The sequence below is a fragment of the Phaseolus vulgaris genome, chromosome 9, assembly GCF_051622355.1.
Source record: "Phaseolus vulgaris cultivar YP4 chromosome 9, ASM5162235v1, whole genome shotgun sequence".
In the NCBI taxonomy this organism is placed as follows: domain Eukaryota; kingdom Viridiplantae; phylum Streptophyta; class Magnoliopsida; order Fabales; family Fabaceae; genus Phaseolus; species Phaseolus vulgaris.
In genome coordinates this window covers 16,560,001-16,579,038 of record NC_143506.1, presented here as the reverse complement: position 1 = coordinate 16,579,038, position 19,038 = coordinate 16,560,001, and the positions used below count along the sequence as shown (strand labels likewise).

General features: G+C 32.9%; 3 protein-coding genes across 7 annotated transcripts; 2 read left to right on the top strand and 1 right to left on the bottom strand.

Annotated features, from left to right (window-relative positions):
• Positions 1-2,876: 2,876 nt before the first annotated feature.
• LOC150025195 (uncharacterized) lies at positions 2,877-3,881 on the top strand. Its single transcript, XM_090294775.1, has one exon. It carries the CDS (start codon positions 3,310-3,312, stop codon positions 3,721-3,723), a length of 414 nt encoding a protein of 137 aa, XP_090150901.1. The 5' UTR covers positions 2,877-3,309; the 3' UTR covers positions 3,724-3,881.
• A 2,831-nt stretch (positions 3,882-6,712) lies between these two features.
• Positions 6,713-10,758, bottom strand: LOC137820070 (homeobox protein knotted-1-like 3). Of its 4 annotated transcripts, none has more exons than XR_016515332.1 (6): positions 9,674-10,703; positions 8,967-9,087; positions 7,910-8,190; positions 7,673-7,804; positions 7,209-7,345; positions 6,713-7,114 (listed from the first exon to the last, which is right to left on the bottom strand). XR_016515332.1 is itself a non-coding variant. In XM_068623853.2 (6 exons), exons 1-6 carry the CDS (start codon positions 10,334-10,336, stop codon positions 7,111-7,113), a joined length of 1,251 nt encoding a protein of 416 aa, XP_068479954.1. In that variant the 5' UTR covers positions 10,337-10,758; the 3' UTR covers positions 6,713-7,110. The 4 variants fall into 4 exon arrangements, 3 of the variants coding, with proteins under 3 accessions (XP_068479954.1, XP_068479952.1, XP_068479953.1); XM_068623853.2 differs by having other exon boundaries at positions 7,910-8,103; positions 9,674-10,758; XM_068623851.2 differs by having other exon boundaries at positions 6,713-7,125; positions 7,910-8,103; positions 9,674-10,710.
• Positions 10,759-11,202: 444 nt separating this feature from the next.
• LOC137820069 (Pentatricopeptide repeat (PPR) superfamily protein) lies at positions 11,203-14,323 on the top strand. Of its 2 annotated transcripts, XM_068623850.2 has the most exons (2): positions 11,203-13,478; positions 13,583-14,323. In XM_068623850.2, exons 1-2 carry the CDS (start codon positions 11,303-11,305, stop codon positions 13,630-13,632), a joined length of 2,226 nt encoding a protein of 741 aa, XP_068479951.1. In that variant the 5' UTR covers positions 11,203-11,302; the 3' UTR covers positions 13,633-14,323. The 2 variants fall into 2 exon arrangements, with proteins under 2 accessions (XP_068479951.1, XP_068479950.1); XM_068623849.2 differs by having other exon boundaries at positions 11,204-14,323.
• Positions 14,324-19,038: the final 4,715 nt, after the last annotated feature.

Sequence of the window (19,038 nt, the reverse complement as noted above, 5' to 3'; positions counted from 1 at the left end):
AGAAATTAGGGGTGGTGTCAATAGTAAAAGGTTTAGTGGACAGAGTCTAATATTCTATCTCTTATCATCAAAATTTTGTTTGTAAATGGACTTTTCTCCATGTACTCTTTTTGGGCTGCTTCTTTCTGCACTTCCATACATTCTCATGTCACCTCCATATATTTTTATATTTCAAAAATATCCTTAAAGTATATGAAGTTTATGGTACGGTTAGTTTATATTTTGGATTATATAATCTGAAAGTTTTTTCTCAAATTAAGAATTAATTGTTTCCGAATTACATAATTTAAAAATCTTTTTTGATATGAGATTTACTTCTAAATTATATAATGTGAAATATATTTGGATTACATAATTCATCAGCTAATCCAGAAAAAATTTATGAATTATGTAATCCGAAATATCATTCTTTTAAAAATATATTATAGATTCATAATCAAGAAGTTATTACCGAGATTAACTTCCTCATTATGTAATTCATAATATTTATTTTTAAATTGCTTTTGAGTTCTATAAATATAGAGAACAGTTCCAAATCCAAACGTATCTTCTGAATTATGTAATTCAAAATGTTTTTTTTTTTTTAAATGAAGGACACTCAAATCAATAACAAACCAATACAAGAAAAGAGTGAGGGTCCTTGAAGATACCAAAATGAGATAAAATGAAAAAAGAAAAAAAAAGGTGTGTGGAATTTTAAAAGAATTTATTTTTTTACTGAAAAGCAAAAATGTATTTTAACATTTAGTATTGAGATACGACAAGAATGTATGGAGGTGCGAAAAGAGACTCAATTTCTCATATAACACTATTTACACTTTTATTTTCTCATCCAGCACTCTTTTGTTTTTATTTCCCTATCTAGCATCCTTTTGTTTTTATTTTCCTATCTAGCACCATTTCAAAAGTAAAAAGAAAAATTAATAAATATTTTTAATTTTTAACATAGTTATTAATAAATAAAGAAATGAGTTTTTACAAAATAAAAAAGTAATAAATTAAAAATGTTTAGTTTATTTTTTTTAAGAATGAAGAAAATAACAAATTAAACCCTACAACAACATAAAAGTAATCCATAAACATAAATTAGTATTTATTTTTATTATTATTGATGTAATCATGTTAATTTCAAGTATAAAATACAGGACATAATTATAAAAAAAACAAAGTCAATTAGTATTAATTAGTGGACACACATATAATATTGAATGTCTACCCTAAATGCAAAATCCTAAAAAAATAATAATGTAAATGCTACACTTGATGCTTAAAAATGAGAAGAAAAAAAATGTAAAAATAAGTAAATATATAAAATAAAATAAAAACAACAATAAAAATAAAAACAGAAACAAAATTAAATAAAGGATGACAGAAAAAATAATAATAACTAAAAAAGAAAAAAAAAAGGCATAACAAAATAGGATAAAGATAAAAGAACCTCAAATGGGAGACCTAAGTCAAATGGAATAAAGACTGATATGGACATAAGAGAATAACATGATCAAACAAAAAGAAATGTTCATATTGTTAAACACCAGGACACACAAAAAGAAAAAAAGAACGTGTCTCAACATTATTGAATTGTCCACTTCTTATTATTAATTATGTTTCATTTCGCACAAACTATTTAATGAATGATCATCTTTTGTTTATTTTCCTTTTTATGTTTAACGTATACTTATTTAGTATTGCCTTATATCTCTTATTTTTATTTTGTTTTGTTTTGTTTTTGTTTTTTTAATATCTTTTATCTTTGTCTTATTTCATTTTGCCTTTATTTTATATCTTTTATGTTTTTAGTTATTATTTTTTTTTGCCATTCTTTATTTATTTATGTTTTTTGTTTTTATTTTTATTGTTGTTGTTTTTATTTTCTATATTTATTTATTTTTGCATTTTTTTCTCATTTTTAAGCATTAAGAGTAGCATTTGCATTAGTTTTTTTAGGATTTTGCATTTAGGGTAGACACTTCAATATTATCTATGTCCACTATTAATTAATACTAATTGACTTTGATTTTTTTATAATTATGTCATGTATTTTTTACTTGAAATTAACATGATTATATCATCAATAATAATAAAATAAAAACTATTTTTTGTTAGATTTAACTTTTATGTTGTTGTAGGGTTTATATTTTATTTTCTTCATTCTTAAAAAAATAATTAAACTAAATTTTTTTAATTTATTACTTTTTTATTTTGTAAAAACTTATTTCTTTATTCATTAATTATAATTCTATCTATTTTAAACATTAAAAATATTTACTTTTTTAATGCATTCAAAATTAAAATTATCAATTTTTTTAATTTATTATTTTTTTAACTTTTGAAATGGTGTTAGATAAGAAAATAAAATCAAAAAGGTGAGAAATAAAAACAAAATGGTGCTAGATCAAGAAATAAAAGTGAAAATAGTGTCGAAGAATTGAGTCGCGGAAAGAAACATCTCTTGTTGTGTTGTATTGTTGTATTCGGAGTACTAAGTTAAAAAATTAAAAGCAAAAGGATTTTAAAAAATTACAACACTTATTTTTTTTAAAAATAATTAAGTTTTTAAAAATAAATTTAGAGGAATGAAAATATATAAGTTTTTGTGATGCCTAACATGTTTTATAATATATATATATAAAGTTTCTCAATGAAGTATTATCATTCTGTTTAATCTATTTTTACTTATAAATTATAGTTAAAATTAAAATACTGGTGTAGCATGAAAAATAGTTTACTAGATCCACATTAATCATTTCACCCAATTTGTTTTTTTTAAAAAGGAATGATATATAAATTAGATCGTATCTTTCAAAAAGAAGATTATTGATATATAATAATATCAAGCTAATCCAAACTTATCCAAATGAAATAAGGCAAAAACTAAAGTATTGCTTGAAAAGGATAAACTATAAAGATCTGTTTGGCTGGTGACTGTCGATTAACAGACTCCACATAAGCCTCAGCTTCTCTAATCCGCGGTAGGGCACTAACCGTAATATTCTTAACCTAACACGACCAAAAGAACTACACCTTTCTGTTACATTAAAAAAATAACAGCTCAATCAAAACTGGACATGTGGAAAAGCAATAATCTCGAACTCTTGGAAACCACGTGTCGTAAAATAATAGGGCCTCGTAACTTTTAGAATACCGCTTCTGTCCTCGTGTTTTTGTTATAACTTTATAAGTGAAGAGTTCCACCTATTTATAAGTGATAGTTTCTTCTTTTCTCTTCTCTTCTGCTTGTTGCTGTGCATGTATTCACATTGACGACGATTGGATTGAGCAGTGACTGTAACTGTTGGTGGTTGCATAATGGTTGAGACTTCTTCTTCATCAAGGCTTCATGCAATTAACTGCGTACAAGATTGCGATCGCGAGTGCATGTTCATCACTTCGAATGGCTGTTTTCGTGAGCTATGCGCCGCACATCGATTCGATGAGTTGTGCCGGGAAGAGCAAAACACGTTGAAAGTTCATCGGAAGCGGCTGGGGAAGAAGTTGAAGAAGGTGGTGAAGGCGTTTCCGAAGAGGTTGAAGATGTGTAGTGGCGGAGCGAAGGAGAAGGAGAAGAGTATGCGGTTCCAGTATGATCCGAAGAGTTATGCACTTAATTTTGATGATGGAATACAGGGATGTGACGGTGTTTTTCTAGATTTCTCGGCTCGGTATGCTTGTCCGTTAGGGATAAACAAGGTATATTTGGGATGGGACCACACACAAACTTAAACAATAATATCTAGATATCAATTTGTTGTTCTTCCTCTTCTAATTTTGATGATCCACTAATTAATGTGTACATATTAGGTGGTTGATCTTTAAAAAATATTATATTGTAAATTGATCTGTTTTGTCTTGAATAAAGATGTTAAGAATCTAATTATAAATTTAAGTTTTATATTCACTGAAAATAAAAAAAATAATATATAATATATACAAAAAGAAATCTATGAACTTATTATTATCTTAAAATATTTGATTAAAATTAAAATTTGTTCACATAAAAATAGCATAAAATAAAAAGATATGGGGACTAAACAAAAAAATAAAATAAAAAATCCAATAACAATCTAAGCAACTGTATTGGTTTTTAAAAACAAAAAACAAAAAACAAAAAAAAAATATTAAGATTAGAAGTTTAAGCAAACATAATTTTATTAAAATATGGAAAGTCTGATTTACATTTTCCTTTGAAGATTATGGTGGTTTCTCTTAATTATAGGTTTGCTTTTTATTATAATAGTTATTACAGATAATTAACAATATCAAGCCTTAAAAGTGAAATATTGGAAATACTAAAATAATTGGTCAATGATTTAATTTTTAATAAATAAATAGATTAATTTGGTAACTGAATTGTCCAGCTTTCATATCAGGTGGAAGATAACAAAGGATAAAAATGTAGAACAGAATGATTGAGATAAGATTTTATATAAATTTAAACTTAGTTTGTTATAATAGAGAAGCCTATGAAATTTGTTAGTTATTATTTTGATCTAATTTTGAGATTGTTATATTGCTCTAAATCATCCGCAGTATACTTCTTATTTGATCAATGCAAAATCAGATCTTTTAATATGAAAACAACTTTCTTTTACCAAAAAAAATCTATTTTGTTTATGACTGGCCTACTATATCTTTGGAATATCTAAAATGATTATATGATGGGGCATGAAAAATACTTTTGCGATGAAATATCTGTGGAATATGGGAGAAAAAAAACAATGTACTTGCAAGTTGCCTTTAACTTTTTTTTTTAAAAATAGGATACAAAATTTATTTTTTAGTAAAAAATATTATGTTTTCTTAATAAATTTAATATAAACAAAATTTTAAAATAAAATAATAATAAATTTTATTGTAAATAAAATAAAAATATTAGAATAAATTCTTCTATATTATGAAATTATTGTTAGTTTTTTTTTTTTTAAAATGTTAGTTTTCCTATCATAACTACTATTATATCAGTATCAGTTGTTTTTATTTTTTATCTTTATCTTTCTATGTGCTATATAAATACATCACGGTGCAACCATTCTTGATTAATAAAATATATCATTTTCTTTTCTCTCTTATCTCTTCTTTCTCTATATGAGATATACAAAGAGTAATATGTGCAAACCTCACCTCATAAGTCGATTTTATGAGGTTGAGTTACGTTTAAAATTCACTTCTTAATATGACTAAAATTTATTATTATTTTAATTGCAAACTGATGTCCAAATGAGATAATCAAGTAACCTCAACCAATTCCACCTATACTCATTCCAATCATTTATATACTACAAGTATATGAATGGATTAAAGTTTGGATCACGGATAAAAATCAATTTTGTGTTATAGTACACTAACGAAAAATATATTTAACCCATACAAATTAATATAAATAAAATTTTAAAATAAAATAATAATATATTTTATCATCAAGTAAACGTGGATGTAACATTTTTAAGTATTTGGTTGGAATGGAACTGTTAGATAATTAGTTCTATGGATAATTTGTCATAAGTAGAATTGAAGAGTAGTGTTAGTTTTATTTGTGTATGTGTTGAGGTAATTTTGTACCTAGGAAAATCAGATTATAACAATAATTTATTTGTTTTAGTTCTTTGCTCAGTTTAACATGCTTATTTGGATCGAGTAGGACGAAAAACATTCACGTTGAAGAACAACTTAAAAAGACTTTTATTTTAAAAAAATATTCTACATTTTATACGAAGAAGTTTTTCTTTTTATTGATTTCTTAGTTTTGAACTTAAGTAAAATGAGAAAATGAAAAAGTTATGACAAAGAGAAATTAAACTAGAGACGGTATCGTGGTACTTATTATTAGTTGTGTTACTTTCCTTGCTTTTCAAATAAGATACTCATTCTACATATTTTATCTTCTAACTTTATACCAAACAAATATACTTTTGTATTTTGTGCACAACTGTACTTTTGGAAACATGTCTGGTTTGATTAGACAAGTTTCTTTTTCTCACAAATACTCATTGGAAAAAAAACTAAGAAAATAATGAAATCAGATTATTTATAAACCAAAATTAGTTTCTGCAAATGCTTGAGTTAGAAATTTATCTTTTTTTTGTAGATGAATATTACTAACAGTTGAAGTCCTATATTCATTTGTCTCACCCTTGTATCTTGTAATCAAGTTCACTTAACAAATTTTAAAAATGAATTGTTTTATGTAGATAAACGATAGTGCAAAATTTAAGAAAGTTTCAGAAACCCTCATAGTTGGCATGATATTTGAGACTCTCGAAATACAGACCACAAAGAAAATATCAGTGATGGGACCACTTAAAATTGCAGAAATGAGTCATTTATTTGTGAAGGAAAAAAAACAAAAGATTTATATCCGTTTTCTCTGTTAGTTTGTCTGCTCCACCTGAACTTTTGCCAACTATAAATACATGTGTAGACACTGTCCTAAACCCACCACACCAGCATTTACCTCCTTCCAGACATTCTTAAGAATTTATGAACTCTGTTTTTCACCCTCCTAATTTCACCAAGTTATTCCATCTCATGATTATGACTTTACAATCACTTCATCATGAAGCGACAAGCCAACACAATGCCAACCATTCCTCCGAATAATTCCTGTAATAATTTTGTTTCAAATACATTCAGATGTTTTTCTTTTCTTTACCAAGCATTGGAAGAACATTTTAAGAAGAGAAAAAAAAAATCCAAGATCCATGTGAAATACCCATTTTAAGAATAACAACAACAAAACTAGCATAGTTGAAGAAAAAAAATTCTGAGATTATTACTATACACCCACAACCCCTCACTATTATATATTTCACAAACATTAATAATATGGGACTAAAAATCATGCTCCATGGAGTAATCCATTTTGATATTGGTATATAATTGCTAATTGAACTTCCTAAATTTGATGCATCACCGTACACTGCAGCTTTTAATACTCCTCATCTGTGTTGGCCTGTTCCTTGAGCAGAGCAAACTATGAACTTTTATAATCGTTGACTTTACTAAAATCCCTTGTCATGCACCATGATTGACCGCAGAGACGAACTCACAGAGTATAGTCAGGGAACGGTTCTCGAGTTTTCTTCCATTTACATATGATGAACAGCACTATTATCATCTGCATTGCTTCTTTAAAATTAAGATTGGTTTTCAAACAAAGCTCATGCAAATTTTGAGTTAATGAAATGACACCTTTTAACATGAATGAATACCTTTTGCGCTTGCTCTTCAAGACAGTGGAAGTGGAGGGATTGCTATGCCAGTTCCTCTTCCTTTGATTGATAAACCAATTATTGATCTGCTTTAACTGCAAGCCCGTTTCCTGCACCAACCGTGCCTTATCCTCCTCCTGCATAAACACGTCACAATCAAAGATCAGCAATATCAAATAGCATTTATTCATTTTTAAAAGGGTCACTTGTAAAATCTGCTGGAGTTGCTTCAACTTAGAACATCTAAACCACTTATTCTAAGCTTTAATATGCATGGTCATTTGGTCAACGGTCAATTGTGCCAAGATAAATGTGTGAAATCCTCATTGCTTAGCTTTGAATTTAATAATAAATGAGTACAGGGACATCTATCTTTGTTCCTACTCTTAAATTCGTGCATATCTATTGGATGGGATTTCTTCAAAGAAAAAAAGAGTAGTTAAGTCAGAATATTGAGTTCTTACTGTAGGGTAAGGCCACTTGGAATGTGATTGCCACCAAGCTTTAAGGACAGAGGTCGTGTCACCAGGAAGTTTCCCAGCTCGTCTCTTGCGTAAAATTTCCTCTCTTATGTCCACAATTTTCTCTTTATAACCCTACATAATAATTAAGAAAAAAAATAAAATTATGTGTGGGAAGAGATTCAAAACGATGGGACTCTTACGCAGACTTTTGAAAGCTATTAGCATTTAATCCCTTACCTGTTTCAATTCGTGCTTTAATTCATGTCTCACACGTTCCATGAGGGACCTCTCGTTCTCTGTGGGAATAAGAGGACCGAATCCCATGCTATCAGGACCATCCAAACCACCATCAAACAGATTGGCATCACTGTCTACTTGCTCATCTTCGTCGTCAGACATTGTTGCTCCCGTACCTTCCCCGGGTGAAACTCCTGTTCAATCATGCACCATGTGAAAAAAACCACCACTTTAGTACTCCTCCAATGTCAAAAAGAGTCGTGTGCTTTTGCTGTTTATTTCTGCACAAAAAGTTAGCTAATCTAACCAAAAGCCTCATCAGTACGTAAATTTCAAACCGAACGATGGTTCGGCATAACGTGCCAAAAATATCAGACAACTGGGCTATGCGCTTTAAAGTCTTCCAATACAGAAATTGTCATCATTCTCTATCTGAGACAACGAGTAGGGGTTTGGTATATTCTTCGCTATTTGGCCATATATGTTTCAATTTTAATAAAGTTAAGCAAAGATTTGAAGTTTTCCAAACCCAGAGACTTTGTATATGAAAAATTAATCCCTGTAGCCATCTTGGTCCAACAACCATTAAGGACTTGCATATCTCATTTATTGTTATAGTGAACCTCTTAATATTGACTCATAGTTTGACCTTGTAAGAAAGTTTAAACATAAGGTTACAACTCAGGGCAGGTAAAATTCCTGATTTGGAGAACTTAAGTACCCTGAATCTGAATTAATTGACAGAAACGACCCTTTCCCAAGTTCCAGACCCGAGACCGATACAACAGCAGCAGCACATCATACTCCTATTTTCCTATGAAATATTTGGCATTTTTTTTTTCATTAAAATTGTTAGACAGTTTTTTTTTTATTAAAAAGTTTACATACTTGCAGCTTTCAAAAAATTGTCGTAAATGACTTAAATATTGTGTTTGTTATGTGAGTAAATTAAAGGTTGGTTCATTGATAGGCTGAAGATAATTGAGTGGACTAGAATGAAGTTATTTCCTTTATTTTTATGTTGAGATGTAACAGAGTAAAAAGAGTATAATAGTACCTGTTAAACTTTGTAAGGATTGCTCAATCTCCCAACAAGCCATTACTGCTTCCATTGCATGGACCCTGACATGCTGTTGGAGCTGTTCTTTGAAAGAACAGAGCAACAGAACATAGTGCGACTGCAGCATGAATTAAGAAAATATATAAAAAATTGTGAATTGTAATCGCACCATAGCAAATAAAGCTGGAACTAATCACACGCTTAACAAAATAGGAAACACAACACTATATAATCAAGATCCATAAGAAGTATATGGAATAGAAGCCATGACTGCAAAATCATCTGAACCAGGGGTTATATTTCAAAATGTGAAATTTGGCATGAAGATAGCTCAAAAAGCACGGGTTTCCAATCTATTTATTTTTAATAATTAATAACCATATTCTACATCTGACATAATTTAAATAATTCAAGGAAGGAACACCACGTCTGTTTCACTTTCTCTCCACGAACAATAACCGAGAATATCCGACACCTACTTGGCCGAGAAACCTTTTCCTCATGTCTTCAACGACAATTCAAAACGCGAATTTAAAATTAGATTTGCACGGAAAAAAGTGAAAGTTCTCAATTACACCCAGAGAGAGAGAGAGGGGAGGGGGTTAATCACAAAAAGAATAATAAAAAATAATAGTTAATAATCAATACTTAATCTGAAAAGGGGAAAAAGAAGGGTGAAATTGTGGGAGGAAGTATGAAAATACCAAGAACTGATCGAGTTCCTTGTCATCCCCAACTATGGCTTGTCCGAAAGCAGAGTACTTGGCGACCACATTCTGGGACTGTGCAAGCTGAGCGTCGATCCTGGGCAACTGGTCGACCGGTGTGGCGATCCGAAGACACGCTACATGTGCCGACAGAAGCTGTTCGTACAGAGGGTGAGATAGAATCTCCGCCTTGAACCTCGCATTCTGCCAGTTCATCAGGCCGTCTCCACCGCCCTCCACTGCCGCCGCCTCGCTCTTCAAATCGCCGGATCCGGCGCCGGCCATGGCGGAGTCGCCTGCTGCCGCGACGTCGTCGATGACCTCGCTCTGGTTGCGGTGGAGGATCGGGCGCGCGAGCCATTGGCCGGAGTCCGTAGCGGCAGTGTGGAGGTTGAGGAAGTTGGTGGCGCCGTTGTTTGCTGCGTTAACGTTGGTGTCGGAGTTGTTGTTGTTGTCATTATTGTTGTTTGTGGTAGTGTTGTCGGTGTAGTGCGCGCGGAGAAGGGCGTTGTTGAGCCAATTCGGCGCAGGTTGGTGAGGATCGGAGGGAGGTTTGGAGGTAGGGTCGGAGAGGAGAGATGAGTGAGTGAGAGTTTGGTTATGGTGTTGTTGGTCAGTGAAATGGTGAAGTGGAAGGTCTTGAGGGTTGTGGTACGCCATATATGATACAAATGAAACTCTTTTTACTTCTATTCTGTGTGTGAAAAGGTTGCAGCTATTGGTTCATGGCGAAGTGAAGAGGAGTGAGTGAGTGAGTATAGAAGAGATGAAAAGGGAGGGAACAGAGGGTGTTCTGAGTTACTACCAACGTTGTATTAATGTTTATAACACAAGATTGGAGAGAGAGACACAACACAACACATTCAGATGAGGCGGTTTTCAGTATTCCTCACTCTGGTTTTCCGGTCATTACATACTAATTCCGGAAACTGCTTTTTTCCGTCACCCGCTGTTTTTTATTTTTATTTTTTTTCACCCCAACCCTTCAACCCTCATACAATTCATTCTTTTTATACACGTATCCCTCTCCACTTGCTTAAACCAATTTCAACCCTTTTATATTCGCATGCATGATGGTCCCCATTATTTTTTTAAAAAAAATCTATTCTTTATTAGATATTTATTGCAAACATCTTTAAATAAAATTAACTAATCCAATTGTTACCTTTCAAATATCACTTAATTTTGTTATCTTCTTATGGTTTAGTCCTCCTACTCACTTTATTAAATACCACATTGTTCAAAATTTTGCAACTATTTATACTAATTAACAAAATAAATAACATTTTATCTTGAAAATATCCTTAACGTATCTTCTAGCAATAAATAATTGATTGATTTTTGTGTTGGATTTTATCGATTTTTTATTTAACCTTTTTTCTATTGAGGTGAGTAGTATATAATATAATCATCGTTTGAGATTATTTATCTAATAAAAAATGAGTAAAAATAGAAATTGAATATGAAATTAGAGGCAGAGGTGTCAGCATATTGGGATTAAAAATAAAAATAGTAGCCAGAGTGGAAGAATTTTGAACAGAAGGTAATGTAAACTGTCAAAGCTTCTTTCTTTTACTGAACCTTTTCAAGTTTGAATTCCCTTTTGTTGCTCATTCTCTCTCAACAATGCGAACAAGGTTTCTGAACATCATTTCCTCAGACCCTCCGAAGAACCTTAGCCCATTATCCCAGCTCTTCTTAATTTCCACGAACTCTGACCATTTTCCTGAGAAAATCGTTTCAACCTCCAATTTTCCCGAGAAAACCCCCCCGGAAGCCCAATCTCCTGAATCCCCTTTGATTCCGTCGCAAAATGAAGTCTTGGACACTCTCTTGCTCCGCAAAGCCGACCCCATATCGGCGTTGATGTTCTTCAAACAAGTAGAGAGAAAACGAGGGTTTGTAAAAACCGTTGATATTTTATGCTTATTGCTTCAGATTCTCGCTTCGAGCCCCGACACTCACGGAGATGCCAAGTATTTGCTCAATAACTATGTGTTTGGAGATTCAGCCCCTTGTGCGAAGGTGCTGGTGGAACTCTTGGTGGAGTGTGCGGAAAGGTACGGTTTTGAATTATCCGATTCAAGGGTTTTCAATTATCTGTTGAATAGTTATGTTAGAGCTAATAAGATCACGGACGCTGTTGAGTGCTTTAGAACCATGTTGGAGCACGGCGTGCTTCCTTGGGTTCCAATTGTGAACATACTTTTGACTGCAATGGTTAGGAGAAACATGGCTTACAATGTGTGCCAAGTGTATGATGAAATGGTTGAGAGAGAACTTTATGGCGATTGCTATACCTTGCATATTTTAATGCGTGCGTGTTTGAAGGGAGGGAGGTTTGCGGAGGCTTGGAACTACTTCGAAGAGGCGGTGGGTAGAGGGTTGAAGCTTGATGCGGCTGCCTATAGTATTGTTATTCAGGCTGTTTGTAGGGTGCCGGACTTGAATTTGGCGTGTAAGCTGTTGAAGGAGATGAAGGAGTTGGGATGGGTGCCATCTGAGGGTACTTATGTTGCTGTGATTGGTGCTTGTGTCAGGCAGGGGAATTTTGTAGAGGCGTTGAGGCTCAAGGATGAAATGGTGAGTAAGGGTGTGCCTATGAATGTAGTTGTTGCGACGAGCTTGATTAAAGGGCATTGTATGCGAAGGGATGTGAATAGTGCGTTGCGGATGTTTGATGAGGTTGTTGAGGCTGGTGTTACTCCCAATGTGGCTATGTTTTCGGTTTTGATAGATTGGTGTTCTAAGATTGGGAATGTGGAGAAGGCGAATGAACTTTACACCAGAATGAAACTCATGGGCCTCCAACCCACTGTCTTTATTGTAAATTTTCTGTTGAAAGGATTCCGGAAACAGAACTTGCTAGAAAATGCATATACATTGCTTGATGAGGCAGTTGAAAATGGAATTGCTAGTGTTGTTACATATAACATTGTTTTCTTGTGGCTCTGTGAATTGGGCAAGGTTAATGAGGCTTGCAATTTGTGGGACAAGATGATTGGTAAGGGTATTACGCCTTCGCTAGTTTCTTACAACCACTTGATCCTTGGTCACTGCAAAAAAGGCTGCATGGATGACGCATATAATGTGATGAATGGTATTATTAAAAGTGGCTTAAAACCAAATGTCATCACATACACAATTTTAATGGAAGGATCTTTTAAGAAGGGTGATTGTGATCGTGCTTTTGATGTGTTTGATCAAATGGTGGCTGCAGATATTGTGCCTACAGACTACACATTTAACACAATTATGAATGGCTTGTGTAAAGTTGGCCGAGTGTCTGAGGCAAAGGATAAGTTAAACACTTTTATCAAGCAGGGTTTTGTTCCCACATCTATGACTTATAATTGCATCATAGATGGATTTGTCAAGGAAGGTGCAATTGATTCTGCAGAGTCTACCTATAGGGAGATGTGTGACAGTGGAATTTCACCTAATGTCATCACTTGTACTACTTTGATTAATGGATTTTTCAAAACTAACAAGATTGATCTTGCTTTGAAAATGTATGATGATATGAAAAGCAAGGGTTTGGAATTGGATATTACTGCATATAGTGCTCTCATTGATGGTTTCTGCAAAATGCGAGACATGGAAAATGCAAGCAAAATCTTCTCTGAACTTTTGGAGGTTGGTTTGACTCCAAATACAATTGTTTATAACATCATGATTAGTGGTTTCAGAAATTTGAATAATATGGAAGCAGCACTTAACCTGCACAAGGAAATGATAAATAGTAAGATTCCATGTGATTTACAAGTATACACCTCACTGATTGGTGGACTTCTAAAAGAGGGTAAATTAAGTTTTGCTTTAGATCTTTACTCAGAGATGCTTTCCATGGGTATTGTGCCTGATATCTTCATGTACACTGTTCTGATAAATGGACTCTGTAACCAGGGACAGCTAGAAAATGCAGGCAAGATTCTAAAGGAAATGGATGGGAATAGTGTAACTCCTACTGTCCTTCTTTATAACACTTTAATTGCTGTACATTTTAAGGAGGGCAATCTACAAGAGGCTTTTAGGCTGCATGACGAGATGCTTGATAAAGGTCTTGTGCCTGATGACACTACATATGATATTCTTGTAAATGGAAAGTTAAAAAGATCATATGTTCCGGTTGTAGCTTAATTCACGCAAAAGGATCCTGGGTACTCATTTTACCATTGGATTTTTTTGCAAACCGAGTCTTGCAGAAAGTTTTCTAATGGTTTGATTGGTCTCATCTTCCATTGTCTGACCGAATGACCTATATGGACAAAATTCCCTTTGCAATTTCATCATGATTCATATCAAGGAAATTGTAGTTCTTTCATTTTTTATTATGCGGTTCATTTACAAATTATAGCCAAAGTGAGTTCTTTCAATCAATTAGGCTTTCTTCGGCCAAGAACAGGAATTTCCAGTAGCTACAGTCCAGAAGTGTTTCTTTTGGGGGGTTAAGAGCAATAGGAAGAAAAATAATTCAGGTGTCATCGTGATAGTCCTCTAGTTTCCTCTTATGCATTGCATATTTACTTTCAATTTTGTTTGAGAGAGGAAGGGTTTTATGATCTGCTCTTCTGGCTTGAAAGTGACACTGTGGTGTTCAATTTTGTTTTGCTTTGACAAGGATAAATAATTGTCAGAGTTTGTCTTTATGGCGTCCATCTTGCACGATGTTCTTGATTCTCTTTAATCAACTTGTACCAAGGAATGACAATTGCTTTTATATTTTAGAAATGTTTACTTAAGTTTTAAGTATTTCATAAATTTGAATATCTTTAATTGACTTTATTAAAAAATTGATTGGTTAAATGCTCAAAATATCTTTTATTTTTTGTCTTGAGTTTGGATTCCCAATTTGTGTAAGATACCCAAGAGATTTTATGGAGAATTTCTCCTTTGGCCTAAGGATAAAGCTCATTATATGTGGCTAAATTAAAGTTTAGAAAGAGAAAGATACAAAATTAATTAAAAAGCAACTCAGAAATTTTATAACGTTCAGCACACTAGAAATCCAGGAACCCAAAACATTCAAACCCATAAACCCTAGAAGTGTTTAGGTAAAAAAAAATGGTGAAAGCAACAGGTTTATTATTTAAGAGAGGTAAAGAGGTGATGTGACTGTTGAAGAATCGATGTGAGTGTTGGAGGGATGCGATTGGTACTCGTGATTTTCTAACAAATATGGGGAAAATGAAGCGTCACTGAGCAATCAGAGTAATGCCTATGTATTGTTGCTTACTTGGGATATTTCATCAGGAGCCATGGAAAATTTTGGCTAGAACAGAAATAAAATTTTCTTATTTTAAAAATAATAAAGATTGTGTTCAAAAAATATTAAAATAACGTGTCTTTCCTTTTCTAGAGTACTTATGATCCAGCTTTGGTCGCTAGTATGAAACGATTACACATATCTTGTTCTATTGTGTGGTGTGGTTAATCTTTAATTTAAAGTAATCATGAATTTGAAATCAATCTTTTTCAAGAAAAATATACAAGTATTTTATAGTAGCTCTTGTAGCAAATTTTAGCATGTTTTTTTTAACTTATTTGTAAATAATGTATAAAACATTAAAATTCTCTATTGCATAATATATTAAAAAAATAAGATTTAGATATTATTTTTTCTAATAATTAACATTAAAAATAATTTTTTTTATTTAGAGAACATGAATCTCAATTTCAACTAGTTTCACATATAACTCTATTATATCACTTTTATTTAGTGTGAGATTCATGTAATGACTGGGTACTTTTTTAGGAGTTCTTAAAATTGTATGTTGTTTTTCTATATTTTTTTAAAGTACCAAAATTGAGAATTAGTATCTTAAAATAATATTTATCTTTCACGTTAACATAAATTGCATTAGTTAACATAGTTAATTTGCTGACACCACATTAGTTGTCACTTTGTGATGTTATGTAATTAAAAACTTGTTCGAAATTAAATTTTCAACTTTGAGTTTGAATTTATTTTGTACTTGGTCAAATTAATCTCATTTTTTAATTCTCTCTATTCTTCCTTCCTCACGAATACCTCATACAACATTTCCTTCTTCATCAACATGTGGTGATAGTTGTCACTTTTTACTCTACACATTCATGTTAAATGTGGTAAGGATGGGGTAGTGATTCATCATCTAACACCATACGAGACATTAAACACATATAAGAAGACACTAATTGATTTATCCAGATGGTGCATGAGTGGTTAAGTCACGGGTATTTTTTGTTATTGTAGACTCAAATATTTTGTTAACATAAAAGACGAAAAGAAATCTTGATAGGTCTTTCTACAACTTCCTTTCACCCAAGGTATTCCTATTGTGTTTTGCAAAATCATTATTGTATAAAAACAATGACATAATGGTAAAATATAATACTTTTTTATTTTGGTTATTGAAATAGGAATACTTGCATAATGTTTATTGGACCTTATCATATTTTGAGAAAGATAGGTCTAGTGAATTATGAGATTGCTCTACCTCCTAGCAAACTTGCATAATGTTTTTCATGGGTCTTAGTTAAGGAAGTATATTTCAAACCCTAATCTCATGTGTTGGAGGTGGTTCATGTGAAAATCAATGAGAACTTGTCCTATGAAGCTCAAGCAGTTACAATTGAAGATCATTAGAGTAAATGGCTAAGACCATATGTATGGTGAAAGTGTTGTGGGATGATAAGTATGGTGATTTAACTTGGAAAATTGAAGAAACCATGAGAGAAACTTATCCCCATCTCTTTTCTGATAAGTTAATTTTCGAAAATGAAATTTCTTATTAGGATAATGTAAGGATTTAGAAAATAACATTAGAGTAGAAGTGGTATATTTCAATGACACCTGAATATTTTATTATTAAAGTGAAAATAGTAAAGGATTGATCAAATTCTATTGAGTCTTACTCATAGTGATCTTTTATCAAAGAATAACTCTGGTTATCAAATAAGTGAACAACCGGGAGCAATTTACTTACGATACTTAGTTGACATTCATAAAAAGTATCTAATGATTTATGAATTCAATACATCATGTTTAGTAGAAAGACATATATTCCTTGCTAATTATCAGACAATTACTTATTCACAAACCTTGTGGGGGGCTAATAGTTTTCATTTCCCATCTCATGGAAAACCCTTTTCGCTCCGCTTAGCCCTACCTCCCCCTAGTAGGGGTATTTTAGTGATAGGTTCTATAGGAACTGGACGATCCTATTTGGTCAAATACCTAGCGAAAAACTCCTATGTTCCTTTCATTACAGTATTTCTGAACAAGTTCCTGGATAACAAGCCTAAGGGTTTTCTTATTGATGATAGTGACGATATTGATGATAGTGACGATAGTGACGATATCGACCGTGACCTTGATATAGAGCTGGAGCTTCTAACTATGATGAATACGCTAACTATGGATATGATGCCAGAAATAGACCGATTTTATATCACCTTTCACTTCGAATTAGCAAAAGCAATGTCTCCTTGCATAATATGGATTCCTAACATTCATGATCTGGATGTGAATGAGTCGAATTACTTATCCCTCGGTCTTTTAGTGAACTATCTCTCCAGGGATTGTGAAAGATGTTCCACTAGAAATATTCTTGTTATTGCTTCGACTCATATTCCCCAAAAAGTAGATCCAGCTCTAATAGCTCCGAATCAATTCAATACATGCATTAAGATACGAAGGCTTCTTATTCCACAACAACGAAAACACTTTTTCACTCTTTCATATACTAGGGGATTTCACTTGGAAAAGAAAATGTCCCATACTAATGGATTCGAGTCCACAACGATGGGTTCAAATGTACGAGATCTTGTAGCACTTAACAATGAGGCCCTATCGATTAGTATTATACAAAAAAAATCCATCATAGACACTAATATAATTAGCTCTGTTCTTCATAGACAAACTTGGGATTTCCGATTTCAGGTAAGATCGGTTCAGGATCATGGGATCCTTTTCTATCAGATAGGAAGGGCTGTTTCACAAAATGTACTTCTAAGTAATTGCTCCATAGATCCTATCTCTATCTATATGAAGAAGAAATCATGTGACGGGGGGGATTCTTATTTGTACAAATGGTACTTCGAACTTGGAACGAGTATGAAGAAATTAACGATACTTCTTTACCTTTTGAGTTGTTCTGCCGGATCGGTCGCTCAAGACCTTTGGTCTCTACCCGGACCTGATGAAAAAAATGGGATCACATCTTATGGACTCGTTGAGAATAATTCTGATCTAGTTCATGGCCTATTAGAAGTAGAAGGCGCTCTGGTGGGATCCTCACGTACAGAAAAAGATTGCAGTCAGTTTGATAAGGATCGAGTGACATTGCTTCTTCGGTCCGAACCAAGGAATCCCTTAAATAGGATTCAAAATGGATCTTATTCTATCGTTGATCAGAGATTTCTCTATGAAAAATATGAATCGGAGTTTGAAGAACGGGGAGGAGTCCTCGACCCGCAACAGATAGAGGAGGATTTTTTCAATCACATCATTTGGGCTCCTAGAATATGGCGCCCTTGGGGCTTTCTATTTGATTGTATTGAAAGGCCCAATTCATTGGGATTTCCCTATTGGGCCAGGTCATTTCGGGACAAGCGGATCATTTATGATGAAGAGGATGAGCTTCAAGAGAATGATTCAGAGTTCTTGCAGGGTGGAACCATGCAGTACCAGACACGAGATAGATCTTCCAAAGAACAGGGCTTTTTTCGAATAAGCCAATTCATTTGGGACCCCGCGGATCCACTCTTTTTCCTATTCAAAGATCAGCCTTTTGTCTCTGTGTTTTCACATCGACAATTCTTTACAGATGAAGAGATGTCAAGGGAACTTCTTACTTCCCAAACAGATCTTCCTACATCTATATATAAACACTGGTTTATCAAGAATACGCAAGAAAAGCATTTTGAATTGTTGATTCATTGCCAGAGATGGCTTAGAATCAATAGTTCATCATCTAAAGGATTTTTCCCTTCTAATACTCTATCTGAGAGTTATCAATATTTATCAAATCTGTTCCTATCTAACGAAGCGCTATTGGATCAAATGACAAAGACATTGTTGAGAAAAAGATGGCTTTTCCCAGATGAGATAGTTGTTGCTATCTGCTCCAATAACGAATCATTGGTTTCACTGAATCACTCAAAAAAAAAAAAAAGATAGACCTTTCTTTCTCTTCGTCTCAGGTCGATGGATCTTCTCAATTGAAAGATCCCCTATATCGATAATACACATTCCAGTTGACCGAGCCTAATTCGAATTGTTTTGTTCCGAAGCAAAGAGATCCACGGGGCGGTTTGTCCTATTCAGATATTCACAACCAAGAAGTATTGAATTTTCTTTTTTTTTTTTTCGGATAGGC